At 36.0% G+C, this 27,512-nt stretch overlaps 1 protein-coding gene and 1 long non-coding RNA gene across 4 annotated transcripts in view; one reads left to right on the forward strand and one right to left on the reverse strand.

Moving 5' to 3' along the window:
• Positions 1–27,512, forward strand: part of LOC134172105 (uncharacterized) — a 52,864-nt gene that overhangs the window by 8,810 nt on the left and 16,542 nt on the right. The gene's annotated exons all lie outside the window — the stretch shown is intronic.
• Positions 98–22,675, reverse strand: PDLIM3 (PDZ and LIM domain 3). Of its 3 annotated transcripts, XM_062634675.1 has the most exons (8): positions 22,401–22,675; positions 16,729–16,880; positions 14,830–14,914; positions 9,843–9,910; positions 6,286–6,549; positions 3,732–3,859; positions 2,589–2,700; positions 98–2,058 (listed from the first exon to the last, which is right to left on the reverse strand). In XM_062634675.1, exons 1-8 carry the CDS (start codon positions 22,491–22,493, stop codon positions 1,869–1,871), a joined length of 1,092 nt encoding a protein of 363 aa, XP_062490659.1. In that variant the 5' UTR covers positions 22,494–22,675; the 3' UTR covers positions 98–1,868. The 3 variants fall into 3 exon arrangements, with proteins under 3 accessions (XP_062490659.1, XP_062490748.1, XP_062490831.1); XM_062634764.1 differs by lacking the exons at positions 6,286–6,549; positions 9,843–9,910 and adding an exon at positions 10,354–10,541 and having other exon boundaries at positions 22,401–22,674; XM_062634847.1 differs by lacking the exon at positions 6,286–6,549 and having other exon boundaries at positions 22,401–22,672.

Below are 27,512 nucleotides of genomic sequence, written 5' to 3' on the forward strand. Positions count from 1 at the left end.
TCTCTCAGGCTGAAAATGCCAAACTTCTATTACTGTCAAGTTACTTGACACTTGTACTTTCTCACTTTTCTTACCAGTTGAAAAGAAATACAGAGACTTTAGCATATGTAGTAGATTTATTTTTACCTTCAGTTACTCCATGAAGAAATGAACATCAAGTATTTTAAAACACCTATTACATTTTAGGTTTGTTAAAATAGACAGAATGTGCACTCTCCCTTTCAAAAGGATTTTCAGATTCATTTCATGGGCTTTATCAGTGGAAAAATATAAATGCTACACGTAGCCTCCATGGTGCATGAGGAGCAGAATTATGTTTTGTGCCCCCAAATAATTCAGGGACCAACCTTTAAAAGGGTGCAACACCCTTTTTTTTTTTTTCATGTCTGCTTTTGATATGCAGACATAAATTATAAATGCAGTGGCACACACATCTTTAAAACATTTCAATTCTTAAGTAATACTTTGAGATGTTTCGAAACGTCAGTCTTTGAATATGTGGACATTGTATTGCAAACTTTGGGACCCATCTGAATTTTGAAAATTAGTTTGCAGCATGTACAACTTCTTATTTTAATTCCACATTCTTCTCACATCTAAACTTCTTAGAATGGGAAGTCTGTAAGATTGCTTGCCACTGAGTTGTTGATTTTTACCGGTCTTGTAGACTTGATAGAAAATGGTGTCGATTCTTCTACTTTAAAGTGGGGTTCAAAATACCCCAATAAATCAGCTATGAATTGTGGTGATACTTTTTGAAAATGCTAAGGTTTGGTTTGTCAGTCAGGTGTGTATGTGTAGCCAGTGCCTACCTAAAAGCAATGCAGCCCTTTAAAAGTTTCAGAAATTGATTTAAAAACTACATTCTTTCAGCCGTTTTTTTTTCCCCCCTTAGGCCTTCATCAGGCTTTTTAGAAAAGATCTTTTCTTTGTATATTTTAATTCACTTCTGGTTTTGAAGTTGTTCAAGTTTTAATTTAGCAGCAATAATATTACTATATTCCTCATTGTTGCTATTATGGAAATTGAAAGATGGAGATGCAAAAAACTACGATGCCATTTTGTGCAGAAAGGTTAAAAAATTTACTTTCATACTTAATTTTCAGTCAGTTCCTATTAGAGTGTGGTTTTTTTTTCCAAAAATATGTGTGCATGTCTCAGCATAGTTTTATGCTGAGTGATGTGAAAGCTGATGTCGTTGCAAATCATTAAAACAACATAGAACTTCTGTTTTGCTTCTCACTAAACAGTCTTTATTATACTAGCCATTGTATTGTATGACTTGATATTTCCCTATCTCAGTTGCTGCATCAGAAAATTAAGTCAATATAACTTCAAAGCAAAATAAGCAAAAATCTATTTTTGGCATACATTAATGGTAGTTGAATGATAGATGGTAGAAGCAGACAGGAGCAACTGTTTTTGTACTATCCATGTAAAATAGCTGCTTTTCTAATGATCGGTCAAATTTCTACATTTCTTAAGGACCAGCCTGTAACACTTTGATGGCGTTGGTGTTTGCACAGATCAACTTGATTTATGTTGAAAATAATGTCTTGATTACAGCACTTTGTATATGTAATCATGTAATACCTCAGCTGTTTCACTGTTTTTATTCCAGTGCAGCTGTTTTAGTTTATACTTAATTGAGTTATACTGGTAACTTCAGAGACAATATTTTAGCAGAATTTTACTGGTATAATATGCTACTCTTGGCTGACAGGGACTTCTACCTGCCTCAGAATCCCACAAGAGAGGTTTAAAAGCTGCTACTTTGGAATCAGACAGAAGTCCTGACACTGGTACTGCAGTTCTAAGCTGTTAATGTCTTTCTGTGTGCATGCATATCTTTGTGTGTTAACGTAAGACTAGCATTTGGGGTAAACAGTGACTGCTTCATATCCCTCTGGTGGCCTCATGCGAGCTCGTGCATGAGCTTCACAGTATAGTTGGCCCTCCACAAAGAAGTAGCCTTTTTGTTTCAGGTTGAGATTGCAGTCAGAGCACACAAAACATTCTGGGTGCCGGTATTTGTCACGTGCCTTCACCACTGTTCCTCTGTATGGAAACAATGAAAATAAAAACCCAATTAATTCATATAAATTTTAAATGAGAATAAACTACAGTATGACACAAAGTGAGCTCTAGGTATTTATCTTAAGACTTTTAGATTGTTTATCTAGTGGTTTTGCTAAGCACTATATAATTTAAGGTTGGAAGCTGAATTTGAGTAAGTGACATAGAATGCCATAGAGGTGATGGCATAGTTCAGTAGTTCATTGGAAAACTAGAGTTTGAAGAAACATGTTAGTTTGGTTACGACACAGAAAGTACAGTCTAACATGTCAAAATGGTGACTACCTGAGTTTAAAATCCACATTTTCTCAGTGATTGTGTTCTAAGGTACAGATTAATAATTTGGAATTTGGAACAATATATTTGTATATCTCTGTTCTCCAAAAGCATTTTTCTACTAGTGTAGGCAGAGACTAAGATGATCACTTGGAAAACATTCCTGTAGTCTGCAGTGGTGTTTGAGAACATGTGTCTAAACTAGAGTTTTCTAAAACTAAAAAGAAACAACTTACAGAATCCCATTCCCACATTTGTCACAGAGTGGCACTTTCTGGGCACCAGGCATGGCAGTAGGTATCTTTGTTACAGGTGCTTTCACACTTCTTGTACCCACAGGGCGTCCATCTGAGAACCAAAACAGTCATTATGTACAGGCTAATACAGAAACATCTGATGCAGTTAAATACTTTTCCTGTAAATAAATTTCTGGATGCATTTACAGAATTTCACTTACACCAGCAAACAATGAAGTTTCTCTATGCAAGTTTAGTGAACAAGATTCTACTTCTTTGGAATTGGGAAAAGTATTGTGTAGCTGTACCCCAAAACCAGGTACAGGAATGATTATATATACAGTGCTGTCTGTCTCATTGACATCATCTAATTCTTTGATAGTAGGTCTTGGTTATAGCTGGAGAGGGAGAAGGATTTGGCTTTAACATAGCAACATAACACAGTCAACTACTACTAGAAAGCTTCTTATTTCTATAACTAACCATACAACAAATTCAGAAGGATTAATGGTATGATATGTAAAAAATTACAGCAAACTACAACAAAATCCCAAGCAAAATCCCACAACCATATATGTAGTTGGGTGTACGTTTCTCTGGCAAATACTGAGATAGGAAAATGGAAATTTAAAATATTTGCCTTTTAATATTTTAATATTTTAATTATTAATATAACAAACTTGCAGCCTTTAGTAATGTTATTTTAAAGACTTCTTTATTTGAAGAAAATATGACTGTAAATTATATTGTCCTCCTGCATTTTTATTTAGAATGAAGAGGGGATGGGTGAAGCTTATTTTAAGAGTTGGTTTAAATTTCTCTTTTCCTGGATGTGGAAATGAGTATTTTCTTCCTTAGTGTCATGAGCATATGCTACTTTCATCATTCAGTAAAAGCCAACTTTTTACATTAAGAGATTATGAAAAATGTGATTAACATCACCATTTTATTCATGCAGGAGGTTGCTAGCTATACAAGCAAATGGGGAAAAAGGAGGCTGGTGTGCTATCTATAGGATTCAAAATGACTTGGGCTTTCAGAAATTCTTACATCTCTGAGCTCTCAGATTTTCCTCTCGGATTCCCCTTTCCCACAAACATTTAAAAATGCTTTGAACAGATAGACTATATCATTATAAATCACCTTCCTCGGAGACTAAATTCTGGAGCACCTTAAAGGAGCCAGACTGGCGAGGTTGACTGGGCTCCTCCTGGTTGGCATGAAGCATCCTGTACACGTCAGACTGAGGCACAGAGTTGGGAGGTAGGTCACTGTATCGGAAAGAGGAAGAGCAGATAAAGCAGTTTAGCAAACATAGTCTTAAAGCAATAGTTCTACCAGGCATAGAATATGATTCAGAAAAAAAACATAGACATAGTATTTCGACAACTACTGAGTGAGTCTTTCTTCCAGGTAGCAGTTCTTTATATAGCCTCCTCTTGATCTAAAAAGTGCTAGAGAAAAAAAAAATAAAAAAATAATCTGTGCAATTGTTACAAAAATAAATCTCCAAACTCATGAAAATATTTCCATAATTACTGTTCTGGTTCTAGCAGCATTTGTAAATAGGCTGGTGCCTGTGTTTAACCTCAGAGCAGTTGCATTCCTGTAATGATCTGCTGTATTACAAGGTGCTCTTTGGTGTGGTATCCAGAAGTTCCATTTTCACAGTAGCTGGTCTGTTGTTAAAATCACAGCTCATATGTTTATATAAGGTCAGCCAAAACCTAAGCGAACAAATCTTTTGGGAGAGTATCATGATGTGAAGGTGTTCTTCCTTTTCTAAGTTGGCTCGATCACTGGTTAATATAGTGATTATTTGGCTGAGATAATTGTTACTTATTTAATTTCTGGAGATGACAAAAAAGGTGAGTAGGTATTGCACGGTAGGAACCATGTAAGGTGAACACTGATGAATGGAAAAATCTGTTTCTTAAATAGAATGGGACATGGCTTACTTTTTGTAATGCCAATATTAGGATAAAAATATAAAGTAAATTATTCTCCAAACAATGGTTGATGGTTGAATTTACAACAACCCATAACCCAAAGATTTTACTGAGAATATTTCATGGTGTTTTAAACTGTGCTGATTGTTTTAAATTGATCATGCTAACTAATATCCTAAGCAGTTGAGAGGAAGAGTAAATGACTATATGCAATGGCAGAAATTAGGCTGAATATATGGCATCTGTAAATTTTAAACTGCTACTGGAACTAATCGGAAAGGTCCAAATTTACTTCAATGAAGTCTGTTACCTCATTCCTCTATCTATAAATGTCCAGTTTAAATTTCCTGTTACAACTAGCCTCCTACAGTCTGTTAAACCTTAGGTAAATTTCCACTGGAAATAAGCATCTAATTCCACAAGGAAGTAGACTGGGTTTTGCTTAATATGGTTTGTTTTGTTTCCCAGGGCAGCATCTAAGCTGTCAAATGGCCCAGTAAGAGCAGCAGCAGTTGGGCAGTGTTGCTTATGTTAATTGTTTGCATCTTCATCAATCCATAGATTTCTCTGACCAGTCTTTAAGCTGGTGAAGAAATTGCCACAAGCTTTTAATGAATAGAAGGAGCTTAGTTTCTGCAGTTCTTACCAGTGGCTAGTTAAACCCTTGACCCTCTCTTTTACTAAAGTATTTCTAAACATTAAACAAATGATAGTACAGTTACATAGAGAAGGCAAAAAGCAAGACAGAAAGGTGCGAGATAATATTTCTAAATGCATACATAGTGACAACCAATCCCACAACAAAAGAGACATTTCAAACCTGTGTAGAAGGTCAGTTCTCAAACTGAACTTAAATACTTCTATATAAATGTGGTATTTATGGTTAGTAACAGCCCAGGTCTGCAAGGTGCTAAAGAAGGCTCGTTGGTGCCAGTGATTGTTGCTTACTTAAAATATTAGTAATTAGCTTTAGTTTAGACTATACATATTATGAATTATTAACTTAAGTACTATTGTAAAACAGAAAAATAAGTTACTATTATGCAAAAGTAAAAATAAAGCAGCGTGTATGATGAATTGTCCCTTGAAACGAATAATGCTTTAAAACTTCTTGTATAATAATCATTGTTCCCCAGATACATAAGGTTCCTACCTGATTTTAGTCATTGTAGTGGATAAAATTCATAAGCCAGAGATGGATTAGTAGTACTATATAGTCAATTCTGGCTTTTTGGACAAGAGCTAGTTGTACTGAATGAGTTCTGCTGAATTTGAGGTAAATGTCTAGATCAATATAATCATCTGCAAGATTTCCCAAGCTTCATAACCTAAATTTCAACAGCTGAAATAAATCTGAGTTAATAACAATAGTTTATTAATAAGAACAAGTTATTAAATGGTTATGAAATAAATATGATAACTTTAATAAACAGTTTTGAATTTGGGAGGGAATCAGAATCTTGATTTGGAGTGCTCAGTCAGCTAATAGTCCAGGTGGCGTTGTCAGGTTTTACTTATTAGCTACAAGTAGAAGATTATTTCCTATTAAATATTTGTAAATTCTGAAAGACTCCTTTAATACTTTGAGTTAAAAATTGTAAATTACTAATACTTTCATAAAAATATTGAATGGCTTTAAATGACTTAATGTCTCTAACCCTTTTACCCATTTTCATAGAAAAATCATGATTTTTTTGTATATTCTATATTTGTCTTTTCATAAATATTAAAGATACTGCTCTAATTACCTTATTACAGGGTTTTCCCCCAGAGCTGTAGAAACTTGGCCTTGCAGTGTTTCCATGATATTGTCATCTGAATATAACTGCATAGGTGTGTTAAACTGAGCATGTACAATCTTGACACCAGGAAGTTCCATTTCCAGTGGAATGTTAGGGGCCATCTTAGACACTGCTTTCAGCTCGGTGGGGCAGATAGAGCTAACCGTGCTAATTGAAGAGGGAGTGCTGCGTCCACTGCCACAGTCAATCCCGGAAGGAGTGCTGCATCCACTGTGTTAATAGCCACGTTACAGAAGGGTGTGCAATGCGCATCGGATTATAGAGAATAAAGACAAAAGCACAGGAATACAGTGATGTTCAGAGGAGTGAAAAGCATAAATAGAACAGATACAGAAGAGCAGAAGTATAGGAAGTAGAGAAAAGCAAAAGTATGTGTGTTCATTGAAAAGTATTTTCCTGTAAAAAGTATCAATGCCAGTTATAAAACAGTACTTAAAATTCTGGCACGTATTTTCTTTAAAGATAGTAAAAATTCTTTGATAGATTGAATAATTCAGTACGTAATATTACTTTACATTTTTTATGCTAGATTTTATGCTACATTTTTAATGAGGATTAATTAAACCTCCCTAAAGTTCTTCGTTCTAGGTGAGTAATTCTTAACATCTACAAAAGGGTAGTATACAAAGGTTGTCCATGTCAGTGACAGAATTAATTCCTTCAGTACTGGAATCCTAGCCATATCATTCCAGTCCTGTACCTCACAACCATCATAGTCCACAGTTGAAGAGACTACTATAAAATAGTGTAAAATAATGAATATGTAATATCCTTTATTTCCTTAAACCCTATAATATTTATTAATATTTTAAAAATAGTTTAATGATATATTTATTTTTTTTAGTATTTCTTGAACGTTTCAAGGAAGAAAGGATACTAAACCAGCCAGGCTTACTTTTGCATTTCTAAGTTACAGTGTTTCCAGTAGAACATAAAGTGGTCCTTCACAAGAACAATGGGTGTGCTTTTGAAATGAATCTTACATATAATTTATATATAATAAAGAAGATGTACAGTTTTTTAGAAATATTAATGCTGCTTGATGTTACTGAGGTAAAGTTACTGCACGCCAATTTGACATCTCTGGAAAAGGATTAGTAAAAGAATGTGAACATTAAGCCCAAAGTTTTTTTCAGTGGCACTATTTTGAACACTTCAGTCTTTTCTCCATAGCACTCCAGAAGCTTTCTTTGTTACAGGATACTTCTTTGCTGTTGCTGTGTAAAAGCACATAACCCAGGCTTTCCACAATCATTGGTTACCATTGAGGTAGTATTTAGAGCTGTGAGATGCTAAATGCTTAATTTCTTTCCTCAATTTGCGTATCAGTGTTGTGGTTATTTCTTTCCAAGCTGAATGATTCAGTGTAAAGCTGGGAGAATATTCTGATAGTACAGTAGTCTGCCCAGTAGCTACTCTCAGGTGGAGAACATGACCCAGAATGTTCCATTTGATTCAGAGGCAAATTTGTGTAGGACCACTTTCTCAAAAATACAGAGAGAAATACATACTTTACCATCAAAGATGTATCAAAAGAAAGCTAATTCCAGAAATGGCAAGCAAGCCTTAAAGCAAAAGTACAGTTCTACATCATTGCCTAGCATGAGTCAGCTAAAAAATTCACACAGAGGAAACTTATAAATTTATGGTCTTTTCTTTCAGAAGAATCAAAACCACCTTTAAATCCTGCAGAAGAGTAAGTTTTGTCAGTGTTGATAGTGTTAGTAAATGGGACGTAACAGGAAAAGGCTAGAAAAAGCACAACTCTTGATGTGAGCAGCCGAAGTAATGTTAGAATAAACTATAAGTATAAAGAAAATATAGATTAAATATAATTTCCAGTTAGTTTTGCCAGAGTAAAGTCCAAAATTATGACCAATGTCCAATCTGTTAGCTCAAATCCACATTCCAAAATCAAGTCTTCTTTTAGTCAAAGTCCTATTTAGCCTCAGCTGTCTGTCCTAAAGAGATATTTACAGTCAAGGTGGTTTGGGTTTTGCTGTGTTTAGCAGGGGGTATATATCAAGCCAGACTGATGAAAAAGCAGCAGATAAACAATGTGACAACCTAGATTTTATAGAAGTGATACCCTGTGTCAGAGATTCAGCAGTTTGTGAGTACACACTTCTCTGGTGTGAGGACACCTGACAGACATTGCCCAACTAAAGTTGTGAAACTTCTTGCATCACTGTCAGGTTAATTTTGTTGCAGGGTTTTTTCCCATATAACTTGCTGGAAAGTGGCCATTTACCTCAGTATTTTCATGGAAAATAGTGTCTAATTGAGGTTTCTGAACTAGGAAATAAGGTACTTCATATACTCATTTGAATCTCCATAAATCCAGTTAGGTACCTGTAAATGGTACCTAGTGGTCCAACAGTCAGCTGGTACAGTACGTCTACACTGTGGAAGCGCTGCCTACATTTAGAGGCTGTGCATATTTGCTGAGGACTGTTTTAGTCATTTATCCTGTTCATTGTCAGGTTGCAAAGAGAGACAGGCAGCTTTTCTCCACTGCAGCGGTGTTCTACATTTATAGTTCTTGTTCTTAGAAGGATGGGGCTCTATCCATCTTCTATAGTCTCCTCTTTATCCCTCAGGTGATTGAAGAATGTAATTCATCTCACAAAACACAGGAATCAAATAATCATCCTGTTTTTCTGGTCTAGTTTGTCAGTCTTTAATTAAGGCAGGCTGTTTTAACTGTCAGAATGGAATGGAGATGACTAAGTCCACTGGTAAAAAATGCTACTGCTAGAAAGGATAAAAGGTAGCATCACAGTATGTTGCATCACTTGGGTGCTTTTGAGCTTCCCTGCATTTTTAGCCACAGAGTTTGCATTTTTTTTCCTTTTTGTATATAATAATGTAAATAATAGTGAGGCACTTAATCCCCAGTTATAACAGAGAAATATTACACTAAAATGATGGATATAAATACATAAGCTTTTTTCAGTTTAAAGCTTGACATATCTGTGGTATCAGGTATTTCTGTTTTAGCTCTGTGTTAGGTTGCCTTCTGAATAGAGGTCTGCTGAAAAGCAAACTTCAAATCTCTGAATGGCCTATATGATACCTTATGCAATTAGCTGTCTTTTATTTAGCAAGTTAACAGATTATGTATATTTGCATTTGGACAGAAGAATTTCAGAGTGCCACAGATTTGTAAGTATACAATAGTTGGTGTTACACTGTAAACTGAATCAGGTTCAAGAATACAGTTAGTTCAGACTCTTTCTTACCAATATAATGAAAATTGGAGTGTGACCTGCTTTCTTTTGGAAATAGCATTTTGGATTTCAAGTCTGATTTCTGTAAGTCAGCCATTTCAGGGTTGCTTTTGTTGTTGGGTGTTTTTTTGCCCTTCGTTTCCATGTTAGGCTATATACTACTATAAGTAAATATCAAATGCATCAGTATGCTTTATTAATGTGAATGGTGAGTATTCATTAAAAAAATAACACCATGCATCCAAATCCAGCACAGCACTCAGAATTTATAACCTGCTTCGGCCTGAGACTATGAAAGGTTTGGGCCGAATATTATGCCTGTGTTCAAAGTAGTTCATATCCTGTAAAGAAAAAAGGGTTAAAATAACTTCTTTGGCCTACAAATGCACATATCTGGTTTAAAAAGTAGCTAACAAAGTTTTAAAACTGTAACCATGAAGTAATTGTGTTTAGTTTGTGCATTCCTGGTACTCAAAATACAATCACATTAGTGTTCAGAAACATTCAGAGTAAAGTGCAGTTGTAAGAGAGAAGGATGGTAGGTACTGTTGCAGCCCAACATACAGGGTAAATTTTGGCTACCTGCAGGATTGCTGCTACAGAGTTGAAGGGATAGTTTACTGTGTTGGAAAAAATTGATTCATTCATCACCATTTTTTGGGGATAATCAATAAAAACCTGATTATTGGAAAAAACAGCAAGAGCTGGACTTTTTAATTGAAAACAGAACAGAGAGTGATATACCACAAATGACCATGTTTTATAAGTTGACACCAGTACTCACTTTTGCGATGAGTTAGGAATGAGACCCCTCAGTTGTCCATGAAGCGCGTCTTGAATATTTCCAGATGAATACAGCCCAATTGGAGAATTATAGGAGGAGCTCACTACCTGTCTTTTGTCATCAATATTTGCTGCTGCAACAAAAGGCTGGGCCCTTCTGTTATGAGCTGTACCAATAGGCTTGAATTCCTGTACATGATAGGCAGACAAAATACACAAAGCTACAATGCACACCAAAGCTAGAAATGAGTAAAACTGACAACATCAGTATTGTTAATCTCTGCATTTTTTACTTTTGCAACTTTGTTATTTTTTAACTGATGCAAGCATACTATATTTTTCCATGAATTTTCTATATGCTACTTAAGCCATACACATTCAGAAACTGCTCTTTTCTCGGCTCAGGGCAAACAGAAGGTATTCCGCATTTGTAATTAGTGTGCAACTTTAAAAAGAAATGAGAGGGATGAATATTATAGAAACCTGTTGTATTGGTGTCTAGATTTTGCACTATGTTCTTATTTTAGAAATGTTTTATGTCTAGTTAGGTTAATTGCTTCAGTTCAGTGCTAATCTGCATTTTTGTTACATACTAATGGAGGGACTTGCAAAAGTATGAAGATATTATTGTAAATGTATTGCCTAGAAAACGCATAATTTTAAATACTTTTAACTGAAATAGTCTTGATTGTACATAAGATTGAGGACATTCTTCTGAATTCATTCCATACTTTGAAGCATACATATGCATCAAAATTGTGATGCTGTAAGTTACAGACAATATGAAATCATCATAAATAAGTAAACCCCAGAAATGGCTAAATTTGAAATAATTCTGCCAATGCTTATTTCTGAAATACAGTTTTGTTGGTCCAGATAATTTCCTCCAGTGTTTTTATGATGCATAAATACCTTTTTTAGATTACCTTAGCTTTTAGGATTGCTAGAAAAATTTCCAGTTAGAACAAATGCAACCTATTACCAAAAACCAAAACAGATATTTGAATATTCAAATCCACATAATAAATTAAGATAATAAGAGCAGATCAGATTCGCATGGACATATCTTTGACATCTGTAGAATTTTATTCATTCCTCAGAGCATTATTTCCTTTCTTAGACAATATCTGCTCAGTTTTGGTGAACCATGAAAATCTGAATGTGAATTGGCCCTTTGTTTTCAATTAAAACAATGGTTTCAGAAATACATTTAGGAACAGACCTAAAGAAAAGTCATGGATATATAGAACGTGCAACCAGAAAATGCAAACAGTAAAAAGCAGTTTTATTAAATGAAAATGTTTAGCAGCATTGCACTGTAAGAGGATACTGAAAGCAGCAATCAAATAAATGAGCACAAATATTTTACTTGCAATTCCTTGTTTCTGTCTGATAGAACTGGGTTGCAGTTAACAAAATGTATTAGTAAATGGAAATAATCTACTAGTGTTTAGGATCACGTTTACTTAATGAAAGATATTAATGTCAAAGTATTTTAAATTGATTTAAATCCATGTATGATGCAAAACAAACAAAAGCAACTGTGAACATTGTAATTTCATCCCTTTTTTATTTCTTTTTAACAAATGAACAGCACAGAAGTAATAGCGTGTTTACAATGTAACAGTTGTGAAACAAGTATTTGAAATTAGACTTAAATTCTGTTTTGTTTTTTTTTAAACTCATCTATTCATATAAAATGTCAGTGACAGAACACACAGCAGAAAAAATAGTCCAGCTCTTGTGTTTATTGGATCTCACTGAATCTGGGAAAAGTCCTCCTTTAGTTCAAAAGCTAAATGAGAACTGGAGGTTGTTGAAATTCCTGATCAGGAATGTTTGAGAATAACACTACTGCATTTCATAATTTTTTTCCACCTGACTGATGTCCTTTTTGCAGGGCTAACTACATTTTGCATTGATATAGGTATCAGGAATAGAATGAATGCAGTCCCCAAAGTTTGTAGAAATACATCCAACACAGAGCACATGATGGCATTTCTTGGGAATAATTGCTAAGACAGTAACAAATGTTTACATTTTGGAGGTATCGTGTGACTAAAATCTTTATCTCTGAATGCTATTGTGGAAGACAGGGTAGGTCTTATACAAGTGAATTAAGCGATAGACTATAAATTAGCTTACTTTTTAGAATAGTGGGTTGGGGCTTTTTTATAAATGTTTTTTACTTATTTATGTGTATAGTGTATTTTTATCTTCCAGGAATGTATAATATCTTTCACGGCCAAAAGCCTAGTCACACTGAACAAAATGTTCAAAGGCAAAGATAGAAGCAGAGAAGAAAAGCCCAAATAAAAACAATTCAAGAAATTTTGGTAATGGAAACAAATTCATTTTAGATGAAGTTAAAGGAATTGTAACAGAGACAAAATTACAGGTCATAGTATCGTTTTACATCAACAATGCAGCAGAAAGGACTTTAAAAGTAATTTTAGAAGATTCAGTTTCCCATTTTAATTGTTTTATTTTCTCTTTGTAATTATATGCTTTGAGAACCTTATGTTCTAAATTGCTTTAATACAAAAATACAATGTGACTGTACTAGTAGTACTTCAGGTAGTCTATTATTTCCTGTTATTTACCCATCACACTATAGGTTGCTCCTGACTACTGAAATCAGGTGGCTGTTTTTATGTGGAAATGACTGAGAGCTTTCAAGAGCAGCTCTCAGTCAGCCACTTACTGTTCTAAGTTGTTTACTAGTATTGTTGCTTCAGTTTCCTCTTCCCAAAGGTAAAAGTAGTGAGAGCTTTCATTGTGCTATGACAATTGCCTGTAGCACTAAATGACTCTTCGGAGATGCTCAACCTAATGCAAAAGTTTGCTACAGTGTAAAGGTTCCTTGTTCCATAGCTGCTAGTAGGCACAGTATTTAGTTGCTTATCAGTTTTCGCATAACCATCTCCAAGCCTCTGTAGAACAGTTTTCATTCATTAAAACTAAAGTAAGATTTTTTTTGCCAAATGTAGCCAAATTGCTGAACAATTTAAAAAGTTTTATTTTCATTTATAACTATTTTTTGTTAGCCTGCAAACAGAAAGCCTGTTTGTTTACAAGCATTGCTACTTTTCTGGGACCTACTATTTATATTCAGTACTGATTTTCCTAGTAAGAAAGGAGAGATACACTAAAATGAACAAGTTTTCTATTTAGTCTTGGAAAAAGAGTTTTTCTAATTGCTCAACGGAGACTGCTTTTCAATAGTCTGCCAAATACCACTTAGCGAAACCTTGTGATTTACTTCTAAGTAACTATCCTTTTTAGGAATGCAGCCTTCATGCAAAGGGATTACTCATTATACATGCCTACATGGTTTTCTCTATAGCTTTTTTAGTGATTTTGTTCAATTGTGATTTTGTTTATGTGTAGCCTCGCTATTCCATGAAAATATGTTTTTATAATAGTTTTGTTTCTTCACTATACTATCTCATACTGCCGAAAATATGTTATTTCTGATGAAGTTTGCTGTATCACTTAATGCAAATTTTTAGACTGGAATGGAGAGAATTGGAACACTGAAATGCTGCATTTGTGTTTGGAGTATCCCTGTGAAACCAGAATTTGTGGAAGCATTTATTGCATAGGATTTCTTGAAATGGAATCTGCACTTACATTTTTTTTCTAGGTTAGCATAGAATAAATACTTTGACATACTTGCTTTGATCCTGGCCTTCCAGGATTAGCAGAATTCTCTTCCCTTCCCCCTCTTGAAAGAACAGCAAATGTTCATGTAGGTTAAAGAGGAATGACAGAGGAATAAAGCACTAGTCATAGACAGTAGCTATCAAATTAACTCTTAACAATACGGAGTCTTCTGCTCATAGCTTTGCACAAGGGACTAGCTGTAAGTTTGAAGAAAGTTGGATTTTGATTTGTTGGATTTGCTTTGGTTGTATACAGAGATCATGACTTTGCTGGTCAGAAGTAGTAAAGGGTTTCCTTATTGACCAGTGGATGAGGTTTGTACAAATTTGTAACTTGCAGTTGTGTGGCGTAGTATAAAAATGTATAGAAGAGACCCAGCATTAATGGATCTCTCTGACTGTTGCATCAAAATGACTTGTGTGATGTGATGAGTGTATTGCTTTGTATCCCTTATTGAAGAACTTCCTTATATGATGAAGAATCTCTAAAAAAGTTACAGCAACTTAAACTGTATTAGAATAAAAGGATATTTTACTTAACAGTGGTGATATGTACATTTTTAAAGAAAAATGAGAATGTGTTGTAACTTCTTAATGTTTGGTTTCAGTTATAACTGACAACCCCCCCCCCCAAAACATCCAGTCACTTAAAATGATGTTCATATATATCGGAATTGAGATGGTTTGTATTAGCTTAAACAGGTAGATAATGGATGAAGTGCTAATCAGATAATTTTAATGAATGCAAGGGAGATAATTTAGAGTATAAAAAGGTGAATGGAAATGGTTAGGTAACTTTTAACAATTCATACCTGTGGTTCAGCTTCCAAATTTATCTTGAAGGGGTGTGCTTTGCCATCTTCTGAAACTTGTGGGGACCATAATTTGGTTCCTGCCCTGGAAAGAAAGGAAGGTAGATTTTAAATAAATTGAATTCCTATAGAGTTAGATCTATATGTCCCTCTAAAATATAATGCAGCTTGAAAATACACAGTTTGTTCTATGCTTTTTTATTAATTTGACACAAAAAAAATACTTCAATGACATATAAAGTGTAAGTAAACAATATACAAAAAGTGCATTTACTGTAAAAAAAAATATATACTGTGAACAATAGGAAATAATTTGTTAGTAGTTACTAAATGCAAAGGGAAAGAAAAACTAGTACCTTTTGGATGTGAGGTGACCACAATTTCTAGAGTTTTGTTTTCTGTAATGGTTGATAGAATGAATGTTGGGTCCTCAGACTATTTTGCACAAATAAGTGAATATATTAGTCATAATTCTAACCCAGAACAGCATCAGTTTCTTTTTTTTATGACCACAATATCCAAGCAAATCCTGCTTTTCAGTGTAGGAGGAGTGCAATTGTCGTGGTTTAAGCCCAGCTGGCAACTAAGTACCACACAGCTGCTCACTCACTTGCTTGTTCTCCCCCACTCCCCAACGGAGGTATGCAAACTATGTGTGCAATTGTAAATAGAAATTGCACAGATGATTCTTTCAGTCACTTAGGGAGAGATAAACGTGCCAATATCAGTTACAATTCTGGTTTCATTGACAAAGTGAAACTTGGCAGACAACTTTAGTGTAATATTAATGTTGAATACTAATTTAGTACTGTTTGGTAAAAAAAAACAAATATTTAGCATTTAAAAAGATGTGCATACTGCATAGACACAATTATTCTTACCATATTTTGAAAATTGGTTCCTAAGAGAGTTGCTAAATGGTATATGTCAATCTGTAACAGAACCTAGAACTGACTGTAGGACATTTTAACTGTGTTATGTGCTTGGGTGATTAGACAATGCTTCTTTCAAAAAAACACCTCCAAAACATCTTTTCCATTTGGAAAGGAATACTGTGGTCAGCTAAAGTGCTGTGCCTCCTTGAGTGCCTCAGGTCAGTCAGAGCTGCCTCATTATTGTAGACAGCTGAAAATATGCACTAGGTGATTCTGATTAAAGCCTGAGCAAACTCAGTTAGGAGATGTGAAGATTTAGGTTGTTTTTCTTGCTGGCTTTAGTTGAAAACAGGTTGGAAAAGACCTTTAAGATGATTGAATCTAGACATGAAACAACAAGAAGTTTTTGGACTCCTGCAGTTTAGGTAAGAGGGGGTTTTATGGTTTGTTTTGTTTTTAACATTGAGAATCCTGTATTTGGTTAAATACATTGTGACCAAAGAGGCTGGCTTTAACCCCGCCTCCTTTGTTACCTGTTATCAAAGTCTGACCTGATATTGCTTTCCTTAAATGGAAGGATGTACTAGGAGCTTTGTCTGTGACTGGGAGCAGGAGGCAATGACAAGCCGCTGTGGCAAGGGAGTGTTAGGGCAGAGAGGTGTCTGAACAAGTGGCAGCTGGTTGAGGGTTTTAGTGTTTCCCCAAAATATGAAGAACTGTTTGTTTATTGACAGCAAGCATAGAGCTTATGGAGTCAGCAGAGGCAGTAGTAGGTGGTATGGTTCACAGCTCAATAAACATGTTGAGTGATCTGAGGGAAGCTATTCTTCTTGTGACCATGAAGACATGTTCTAAGTAGTTTTGCCTGATCCTGAGTTGGTCAGGTAGGGTTGGGTGCTTGTGATTTTAAAGGTTTTGTGAAATTCTTAAAGCTGTTTAAAATAGTTCCATTATGTAATCGTTGTACTGTGTAATCAGTTGGTCAGGTAGTATCTTTCAGAAGTAAGTGGACATGTACACATACCTCTCTATTTTCAAACAAAGCTGATGTGCTGCTGCTTTAATTCTTTCCTGGGCATCATTATGTGTCATGTTCTCTGTGCCTAGACCATCAATAGCTATGATAACATCACCAGGGCACAGATTAGCAGCTGAAGCCTTGCTTCCAGGTGTAATCTGAAAAAAATGCAGAAATTAATTGCTTGAGCACTAAGCATACCTGAAGACTGATAGAGAAAATAAACTTCACCATGCTTCCCTATGTGCTTTGGGGAGAGAGGGAAGGGGCCTGTAAACAACGGTATGAATGCTTACAAAAAAAGTAAATTCTTATTTCTGCCAGACCCTCTGTAGTTCTATTGTCAGATCACCATATAAATGCTTTAGTTATCATACCATCAAATTAAATGGAAATTGTCTTACGCTTTTGCATTAAATAATTTCCACTCTTATTTCTGTAGTTACTGTAACTTTGAATCCTCTGTCTGAATTGCCATTGTGTAATTTGCCTGATGAAAAAATAGTTACATTTTCCCCATGCACTTCTAGGCGGTAGCAGAAGAATAAAGCTGTTAAGAAATTGCACTACTTAATGTGCGTGTGCATGATGTGCCATTGACTGGATAATGTAGCCACTTGTGGTCTTACCACATTTAAGGACAAATATTAGTCCAAATATTAGATAAATATTAGTGGTTTTGTTTTGTGCTTGTTAATAATCTTCTAAATCATAGTTAAAATAAATGCAACACAATTCTGTTTGAAAATAACTATTGTAGAGAGGCTATTATCTTAGCTGCTACTAAAACTTGTAGGATTGCAGGCCTTTATTTGCAAACAGGTGGCTTTTTATACTACCACACCATTTAAACAGTTCTTCGGTCTCTGAGTGGGATTTAGGTCCCTTAGGTGTGTATTGCCGTCTTCGGTGACCTTTTATGACCAAGACAGCAACATCAAATTAATGGATGTAGCACACAGGCTTCTGGAATTCAGCTCTTCTGGAACAGCGGAACAAAGGGGCAAGCTGATTCATCCAGAATAACACTAGCTGCTTATTTCAAAGTAATGAATCCCAGTGTGAAGGACAAAAATGTCCATGTAGTCTTACAAGAGCAGTTCTCTGCTTTGCTGTGTATGAAGTAAAAAAGCTACTGGAGAGAATTTTTCTCACCATGGGTTCTGCTAAGCCAAATCAAGTGCTATCTATCTCAATCATTAAAGTGTTATTGGAGGGCTGGAAAACATGCTATGGAGATGTTCTTCAATTATGGTGTTTCCCAGTTTTCCAGCAGAGGAAGAAAGTAAGCTGTCCAGTGTACCTCCAGTATGTTCTGAAACCCATCTATAGTGAATCTGGCAGACATGTTGCTTCTGAAGGTGACAGTACTGTCAGCATAAAAGACAGAAATATTTTTTTTTCATATGTGTTGCACTGTAAAAGTATTGAAACAGTGGCAAAATCAAACAAATAGTCATTCTCTCCCCTTTCTTGCTGTCCATCTCTGTTAGGTGGGTCTGAATTCTCAGAGAACTTAAGAGTTTGTTTGGGCTTTTTTCTGCATTCCAGCATGTAAACTCACTTTTGATTTCACTGTAACAAACTGCAATGCATGAGTTGTTATCAAGTTGGGCAAACTCTCCAAATGGATACTTATGGCCAGCTGGAGGCTTTTATCCCCTCATCTTCCAAAACAATGAACTTGTACGCTTAACAAAGTCTTAAAGTGCCTGAATAACCTGTTTGGGTATGAATTGAGGAAGTTGTGTGTAAATTCTAGGTCTGATGTCCCCAGAATAGTCTTTTTCTGAAACGTTAACAACTTACTGTAATTAAGTGAACTACACTGCGAGTACTTACATTGTTGTAATAAGATGGGGGGAGGGAAAGATATGATCATGCTCCTCTAACCCGGAATAGCTCCTGACTTTGTGTAGCATGTTGTGGACACGTGTAGAATGACAAACTGCAGCAGAGTGCCTAGTGTTCGAGTGTGACTGTTGATGCTGTAATACCCAAAATTGGCAAACCCAGCCATTCTTGGTTCCCTCTCAAGAGTAAGCTTGCTTGAATAACACTTATATAGATTATTGAGTAGATTATGCTTTTTACATGTCACAACAATTCATCTGCTATGTCTGCGGCATACTGCAGCAATGTACCGAGATGATGATCGTGCCTTATAAAGTAGCATATCTATCTAGCATGGTACATTTTCTTGCAGCTGTGCCAGTTATGGGACCTAGTGCACTCTGTGTTGCTGGTAATAATGCACAATCCCTTGGATTTTCTTAGTGTATTATCACCAGCTGCAGTGATAACACTGTATAGTGGAATAGAGTTACTATCTTTTGATGGGAGCAAGAAGGCAAAGAGCCATGTCTGTGTTTCCTATTCTTTACCTGAACTGATTCTGGGACATGTCTTCTGGGCCTTTTTGGCCTTAACACCTTGATGGGGGTAATGAGCTCTACTTATCCAGGCCTTCTGGGGTTCAGAACTATCTGCCCTTGTATAATCCTTTCCCTTGTCTGCTCTTCCTGGATTTGATGGTAAGAGCTGGAAATCAGCTGCTAGGATGGGGTAGGAGGAATATAGCTGGGTGCCAGCTCTTCTGTCTTCCCAGTGTTTCAGGGGAGAAATCTTGACTGTTACTTACAGGGAAGGGGGGCAGACAAAAGTCCTGCAGCCTATGTTTTGTAGAAAGGGACCAGGTTGTGCATTGCAAGATCATACCGTATCATAGGTATAATATTGATGTTGTGGGTAACTCAGTAATAAAAGTTTCTTAAGAAACTTATTAATGACACATTAAATGTATATTGTGAACCCAGAATTGTATTATGACTGTAGTGTTTGTTGCTTGCTCACCCTGGCTTCATGAGGTAGATGCTGCTGGTGCTTTGGGAAAACTTTTGTCTTGCTCTTCCGGACATGTCTGGATGGCACGCCTGTTGCTTGTGTAATCCCAGGTATCTCAGATTTGGATGGATACAAGGATATGTATTGAACATTCAGATGTTGTCAGAGATTAGATAACTATTTAACCACACAAGGGCAATGTCTCCTATGAAACTTTGAAAAAACCCTCTCTGCATCTGTTAATAGACTGGTGCAGCTCTTCATGGCACACCTTCATAAATATTTCAGGCTCTGTTTTTTCTGAAGGCAGTTATGAATGTCTGTAGAGAGAGTGGCTAAATATAAAATTAAGTTGATATAAATATTTGCATTTTGATTTGCAAATGTTTATATTGAAACAGAACTTCAATCTAGAGTTGATAATATTTCACCATTCCCTCTAACCTCTACAAGTTTCAATAGTTCCTGTAATGCTATTTAATGACTTGAGTTCTAGGATTGCATTCCTCTAAATGTTTAACCCAAATGTATCTTCTAGTCAGAATAAACTGAAAACACTCAGTTTCATTAAGACTATGATTTTGATTAGTTTCATTGATGTAATTTCTTTGCATCTGTGTAAAGCTCCACAGATGTCAAGAAACATTTTCATTACTTCTAGTTAATTAATTTCTGACCCTAATAGAATCTGAATATTTATTTTTAGTCCCTTCCTGTTCTTCCTACTTTCCCAGTGAATCGTGATTTGTGTTTTTTGCCTGTGCTTGAAATGGTCAAAACAATGGAAGAAATCACAGATGGGTTTTTGAGACATCTGTTCTTTAGACGGGTGGATGATAATCTCTTATGTTGTCTGTCTCTCTTGATAAGTCCTGGTAAAAAAATTCCTCTTGCTCAACAAGGACTATAGTAAATCAGGCTTAATACCTGCCCAATTATTTTATTCAAAATGTGTTAAAAATAATTTCTATTTATTTGTAATGGCTAATAATTTTTTTCTTGCCGGCACAGGTAAGCCAAATGTAAATAGTCTGTTGGTGATACCTTTTATGAAAGGAACACCTAGGCCCCCCCCAAAAAGGCACATGAATCTTGTGAAATATTCATTACTTCTTAAGGGGTACTGAATTAATACTTAGCTAGGGACTCTTGTAATGGTATGCTGACGCAACAAAAAGGTTAAACAAATCTACCATTAATTTTCTTTAACTTGAGCTAAGCAAGCTTAAACATACAATTTTTCTCTATATTTCCTTTCTTAGTTCTACTTGCAGTGTGATTTGAGCATTCCTGCATTATGCTAGAAACCCGTGGTTTATGTCTTGTAAGGCGTTTAGTAGGTATGAGTCAATTGCAAAATAATTTATTCTTTAGAAAGTTACATTTATAGAAACATCCTTTGTTATTGCTGTTTTAAACTTCATTGCACTTAATCTAAACACAAAGAAAATACAAACCAGACACCACTGAAATACTTTTCATTAGAGATAATGGAAACTGTTTTTCTTTTGGAGGCCCATAAAAGGCAATGAAGGCCCCAAAACATCCAGAGATTTTTTTTTTTTTTTATTCAATGCTTTTGTCTCCTGTTTCGCCAAAAGTTTTCTTGTGTCCTATGAGTATTTGTCATGAAGCTACATACAGACAATTAATAGCATTCTTGTTTACTTCTGTTTAAAATAAGTGTTTGATGAATATAGAAATCTGGAATAAGTGGTTAAATGAAAGTAGTTTTTAGTAGTACAATATGTGAAAGGTTGATCCTTAAACTTTCTACAGACTCTTGTTTAGAGGCATATTTACTGCAAGGCATCACCAGTGGTATCCATCCTTCAAGGCTCTTGACGTTTATTTAATACCAGGCATAGTGTATATATTGCATCATAGTACAGGGCTTAAAAAAAAAAGGCACTGGTGATTTGGAGGCTCGGGGAACACACACTCAGTGTCTCTGGGGTTCTGAAAAGCAGCAAAAATATAAGGAGAGCTAATTCTAGTGTGATGTGCATTGAACACAATTTTCAAAAGTTATCAAAGTCCATAGCATTTGTTTTGAGTAAATCTGTGTGTAGATGCAGGCAGCTGACTGTCTTCTGTATGCTCCATTCGTTGAGTAGCTGGTTTCTTAAATAAATTTCAATTAATAGCTCAAAATCTATGCAAAAATGAAGGCTTGGATTCTTGCCCTTTATTAGAGGGTAAGGCAAATTGTCTGTTTCTAAATATGGCAGGAAACACCAGAACTCTCCTTCATAGCCAGGACTGGATAACTTTCTAATAATTCACTGATTTAACATTCATGGAGGTGAAAACCTCTACATATGTGAAACCAGGTGCTGTTGCCTTTGCTGGCAGTAATCAGAATTTGATTTCATTAAATGAGAGTTGGATTAATCTTACAAAGTTGGCACAGAATTTGCAAAGCACAAACTTCCAGACATGGGGAGCTGCTGCCAAGCAGTCTTCTGCCCCAGTGATCACAGAGGCTAGCTGTGAAAATGTTAAAAAAGGGGTCTGGCCTTTAGTAAGCTCAAAATTAATTTTCTCATCTGAATGCCTGGGGAAATCATGCCAGAGTTTTTCTGCTGCCAAGGCACTTGAATGTAATTTTTGAGTTTGATGCTGTTAAAGTCAGACTAATAAAGCAATCCCAGAAACGTCACACAAAACTCGTAAGAACTGTTAACATTCAGCTGGCTGTGCTCAGAACTAGCAGCTACTTGCTAATCTACTCACAGCTTTGTCTGTATCTCTTAACTCCAGAAAGTAAAGGGCAAAAATCTGCAACAATTAATACATGTAATACATAGAAAGGAAATAGAAAGAGTACATACCCTGGTTATAATCAAGGGTTGGTTAAAATCTATTCCTCCTGAGAGCCTGAATCCCCAGGGTGCTGGTCCTTGGAGGATAACGTTTTGTGGCATTGTGAGCAGTTTTGTCTTGGTTACTGCTCTGTTTCCCTTAGGTCTGTGTGAGGAGCTGAGCTGTAGGAGGAAGGGTGTTGTCAGAAGAGCACCTGCTGGACAAGGCAGCTAAGCTTGTGTACCTCTTAGGAAGTTTTACCCATCCCACAGCTGCGGGCACTGCACTTTATCTCCACTCTTTGGGTGACGTCAGCCAGTCCCTCAGCTTCTCCACCCACCAAGGGGAGTATCAACCCCTGACAAATAAAGCCTGAATGCTGGAAAGTATACAACAAATACATCAGCTTTATCTGCTGCTTCAGAGTTCCCGTTAGCCTGACAATGTGTAAGCTTCAGGATGTAGTGTTTGTCTAGTTTCTTAAAGCAGCCCTGTTGCTCATTTGATATCATGCTGGTTACACTGCTGGTGCTTCTTTCAACTATGTAATGCAGCACTCTCACTTTGTACAGGATTTTGTTTCATGTAAACAGGAATATTGATAAGGAGATTTCCCTCTCCAGCTCTTGTTTTACATCTTGTCGTATTTGTAATGTGATAGTTTATTGCACTAAAAAGTCCTTCCAGCCCTTCGGCTGAGTTTTCCAGCTAGTCACTTGAGACCATGGCATGCACCAACTCTAATGGCTTGAAAAATCCAAACTGATGTCATGCATATTTCTCATACTGAGGAAGAGAAATGCAATATTAGCTGCTGATGTCTCTTCTCATTGTAGAAATCTTAGGGGTTTTTAAGGTAGTTGCAGACACCTTCTGTCAATTGTTAGTGCGGCTGAATAAATACTTTGCGTTCCTTCTGTTTTCCTTGCATCAGCTGTCTCTGCTTTATTCTGACTTCTGTACCCCTTATATCTTTTTCCAGTAAGAGATGGAGAACTTTCCCGTGATGGTGTACGTGCTCGCTCGCTTTCTTATCACAGTGTTACAGGTTTCTTTTTATATGTGATATTAGAAAAAATCAGTATGTGCATGGGTATTGGTCTGGTTTGTTTTTTTCCTTATGGCAGAGGATTTACTCACTTTTGTTCACTTCATGCACTTTCCTTTCATACTAGCTTTGCCCTATTTGGAAGAGTCTTTGAACAAGAAAGAGCAGTGAGATGGAAGAATGAAACGCAGGACCATACCATACATACATTTCTGTCATGGGCTTTGTTTTTTTAGTCTGTAGGTTTCAATATAAAACTGGCTTCTGCTCATTTTACCCTTATAATTTTATTTATTGAATATCTGTATTTGTGTCTGCTGCTAATGTCTTTATAGGTGAAGTCTTCCTCCATAAGATATCCTGAGTCTTGGTTGTGTTTGGTTGGTTTTTTTTTGGTTGTTGGTACTTTTTGGCTTGCTAGTAGGTTGTAGTGTTCATGATGGGGTTTTGCATTTGTGTTTTTGTCCAGAATATTTCAAACACCTCCTCTACCATTAGAGTTTATTTCACACCCTGATTGGAATAAAATAGTCATAACTCTTTCAAAGTCAACTATCAGAAATCATATATGTATCACAAAGATCTTGCAGTGTGTCAGTTGTTGTGAGCTTCTGGGGGCACAGGGATGTGGAGGAAGGTAGGCTCATTTAAAGCAATAAGGCAAAGCAGGTGTTTAAGTCAGGGAGTATTGCAGTCTTGGTAGCTCAAATATTTTGTATGCTTTGAAGTTGAGGAAGAATATCTTGTTGCTTGTGAGTGGTGTATATACTCTGGTATGTACTGATATGTTTTAGGGTTGGTTCAATATAGGCTTTAAATATGTTGATGCTCTGTGTGGTTCATTACTGAATTACATTGTCTTCAAGGTCAGAATTCATCACTAAGCAGTACTTCAGTTTCTTACCTTTTCCTCCCTGATTTGTGTTTTGAGTGGAAACACTCTCATGCTTGGTACCTTTTTTTACCTCTCTTTTCCTAGTGAACGCTGTAGCTAGCAATGTATGGCACATTGGATTTATTAATTTAAAAAGTTTCTTCATATGCAATTTGCATATCCATTTTCATTGAGTACTGGCAACCTGACATAGTGAGTCCTTCAATGCACTTCACTAGAAAAGGATTCAGAAATGTAAGAATATCTGTGTCAGGTCAAACCCATTATCAAGCTCTAAGTTTCCAGTGTCAAAAATTATACTTGGATAACTTATTCACTTGTTTAGAGAGGTTCACTTGTTTGTTTGTTCTCTTGTTTCACTTTGTTCTCATGTTCAGTTGTTTGGAGAGGTTTCTTCCAAATTCCTGTAAATTATTGATTTATACCTTAATAAAGGCTTACTTTTTATTTTCCTGTTTTTTTTTTTTTTTTTTTTAGAATTTGTAGTTGATGAAAATAATTTGGGATTACCCAGGTGTATGTAAAGTTTGTTTACCTCTCTTTACTGTACTGAGATATGCTTCTATGTGCCTTCTGATCTTGTAAGATGCATGTAGAGGGGAGGGCAGGATTAACCTTTTTCTAGGCACATGATTGCTCTTTATTACAGTGAAAGTTGGTATACTGTGATATCAGACTGAGTTCTGGATCAAGATGATTTTTTCCTGCCTGGTTTACTGGAAGGGTGACTTGCTCTCCAAGGTGCTGCTGTTCCTGTTTTACTGATGTATCATGGGCTGAGCTTTAAGTCTATGCACTCTTTTTTGTTTTCTGTTTGTTTTTTCCCTTCTATAATTCTCAAGGAAACAAAAACTGTTTGAATGGCAATACTGAATTGTTGCTTGTGGCATAAGGCTGTTTCCTACTTTCGCTTCAGTAAGTGATTTTTAAGAAAACCCTTCACCTGTTTACACAGTTATTACATTTGGGGTTTTTTATCTCCCTAAAGCACTTCTGTTTTTTTCATACTAGACCAAAATGAGCAGCTGAGCTGGACTGAGGCTAAAGCCCTTTATCCATTTAATAAAGGTATATTCCCATTGGTGAAGTAAAGGCCTTTTTCTTCTGTTTCTTTCAGTCTGGTTTTAAGGTATCTTACATATAATAATACTGTCCTGCGTCAGGCTTTGCTAGACCTACTGAGCAGCTTCTTAACAAGCAAATATTGAAATCAAGTTTCGTTATAATGAAACAATATGCAGTGGAGTAAGATGAGTTTTCTGAGATAATGATAGTATAGATAATCAAACTATGTATCTACCTATAGGCATCTCTGCTCATCATTTTGGCTTTCATAATAGTTCTAGCTATGAAAATGGATTTTCCTAAATATATAGCAGCATGACATTTTAAGTTTTCTTTTTTCCTGTGCCATTGAAACTTCCGTATAAGAAGACCATTACTTTAAATAATTTTCTTGTTTTGTTGTACTATTAGACTGTTTGAGTTACAACTTTTCTTACCTGCAAATACCTCTGAATTTAATGGCTGTGTTATGAATTTATGTATGAAGCAACCTCTTCAGAATCATAGAATAGTTAGTTAGGGTTGGAAAGGACTTTCAGACTTTCTAGTTCCAATCCCCCTCCCATGGGCAGGGACCCCTCACGCTAAACCATGTCACCCAAGGCTCTGTCCAACCTGGCCTAAATCATACTACATCATAATGTAGTCTTTGGTAGTATGACTAACCATAATGTTTGAAGCAGGCTTTTGCTCTCTAAATTGCTTTTAATCTGATTTTTGTACCAAATATTATCTTTCTACATTTTTTTTTCTTCCCCCCCTGAACTGGGAGCAGAAAAGCTGCCTCAGCTTTCTTCGTATCACTCAAGTTTTTGAGTTTTGGGGGTTGGGGGCACAAATTAGGCATGAGAGTAGTTGCACAAATGTGTCGTTGCATACCATGACACCTCACTGGGTTTGGACATTTGAACTCCTCTGCATGTGGCATATCATAATTTTTCCCTGATGATAGCGAAAGACACGCTTCCTAACTCAGATCGGAATATATTTGGATGTTAGTTTCCTATTTTACCTCCCAGTAATTCCCTCCCTAGATGGATGGAAACGTTGCTTTCCTGACAAGTTGGCAGACAAAGCTGAAAAATAAATTTTAAACCAGTTCATCCTCCTGTAGTCTCATGAAGTGCTCTGCTGCAGGCTGCAGACCTAGAATAAACCCTTGTAGAAGCAGAAACAGTCAAAATGCCCTCTTCAGAGTGTGTGTTTTAAGCATAAGGCTTCTGTCCTATTTTAGATCTTAGTCTCTGTCATGGACTAGGCCGCTATTTGATGTTTAAACACAACAGTCTAAGATACTGGATGGAGCTTGAAAATCGCTTGCATATGTGGAACAGAATGTGCTTAAGCTGGTTCTCCAGAGGTGAAAGGCCAGAGTATTCGCTACTGCTCAGCCTCTTTTCTATTTTAAAACACATGAGTATTTGGGAAATCGTATTATTAATGCTACTTATTTTAAAGCAGTTTCCCAATGCAGTAAGATCTGATTCTTTGTGCACAGTTTGAAGTTTCTCCTAATTGAACAGTCAGGGAACAGGAATGGTTGATAACTTGGATCCTGGTGAACTTTTCATGTCAACTTCTGTTTAGTGGATATCTGATAAATTAGCAGTATCCTTAGTTTTTCCTGGCAAAGAAGAAATCCTCTTTCCTTTACCTGTCTGTTATGACAAACAGCTCTGGTATTCTTCTCATGCACCTGGCAAAGAGAAGAGTGAAGCTCTGGTACTATACCCCTTTCCCAGGCATTACAAATTTCCAGGCTGAAAATACACACAGAAAATACGTGAAGGACATTCGTACAACTCCTCCCTGCCTGCCCCAGCTTCAGACTTGTTTTGAAATGGTGTTTTGGATCAGATTCCTCTCATTTTAAACTTTCAGTTATCATTTTTGTATAGTTCTGATACTTTCCCTTCTGTTTAGGTTCCAAGTAGCAAACTGCAACTGATGAGCATCTTCTTAAATTTCATGTCTGCAGGCTCAGGAAGCCAGGAACATCCTTTTGTTTGTAATATCTAGTATATGTTAATTTATTTAAAATTTATTATTATTTTTTCCCTTCTTCTCGTTTATCTTTCAAGGGTGATATTTTTTTTTTTTTTTCTGAGAATCCTGAAGAAACTGAAGACTTAA

This window comes from Pezoporus occidentalis, unplaced genomic scaffold, assembly GCF_034315485.1.
Source record: "Pezoporus occidentalis ecotype Australia unplaced genomic scaffold, CSIRO_AGI_Poc_V1 ctg1, whole genome shotgun sequence".
Classification (NCBI taxonomy): domain Eukaryota; kingdom Metazoa; phylum Chordata; class Aves; order Psittaciformes; family Psittacidae; genus Pezoporus; species Pezoporus occidentalis.

What these genes read in the sequence shown, in the direction of transcription:
- PDLIM3 (XM_062634675.1), bottom strand. Translation starts at nt 22,493, where the DNA reads ATGCCACAAAACGTTATCCTCCAAGGACCAGCACCCTGGGGATTCAGG. An exon ending in ATTTGGAAGCTGAACCACAG is followed by an intron (nt 9,911 to 14,829) that starts GTATGAATTGTT and finishes TTTTCTTTACAG; the next exon opens with GATATGAACTACTTTGAACA. An exon ending in GAATTTAGTCTCCGAGGAAG is followed by an intron (nt 2,701 to 3,731) that starts GTGATTTATAAT and finishes TTTGGTTCTCAG; the next exon opens with ATGGACGCCCTGTGGGTACA.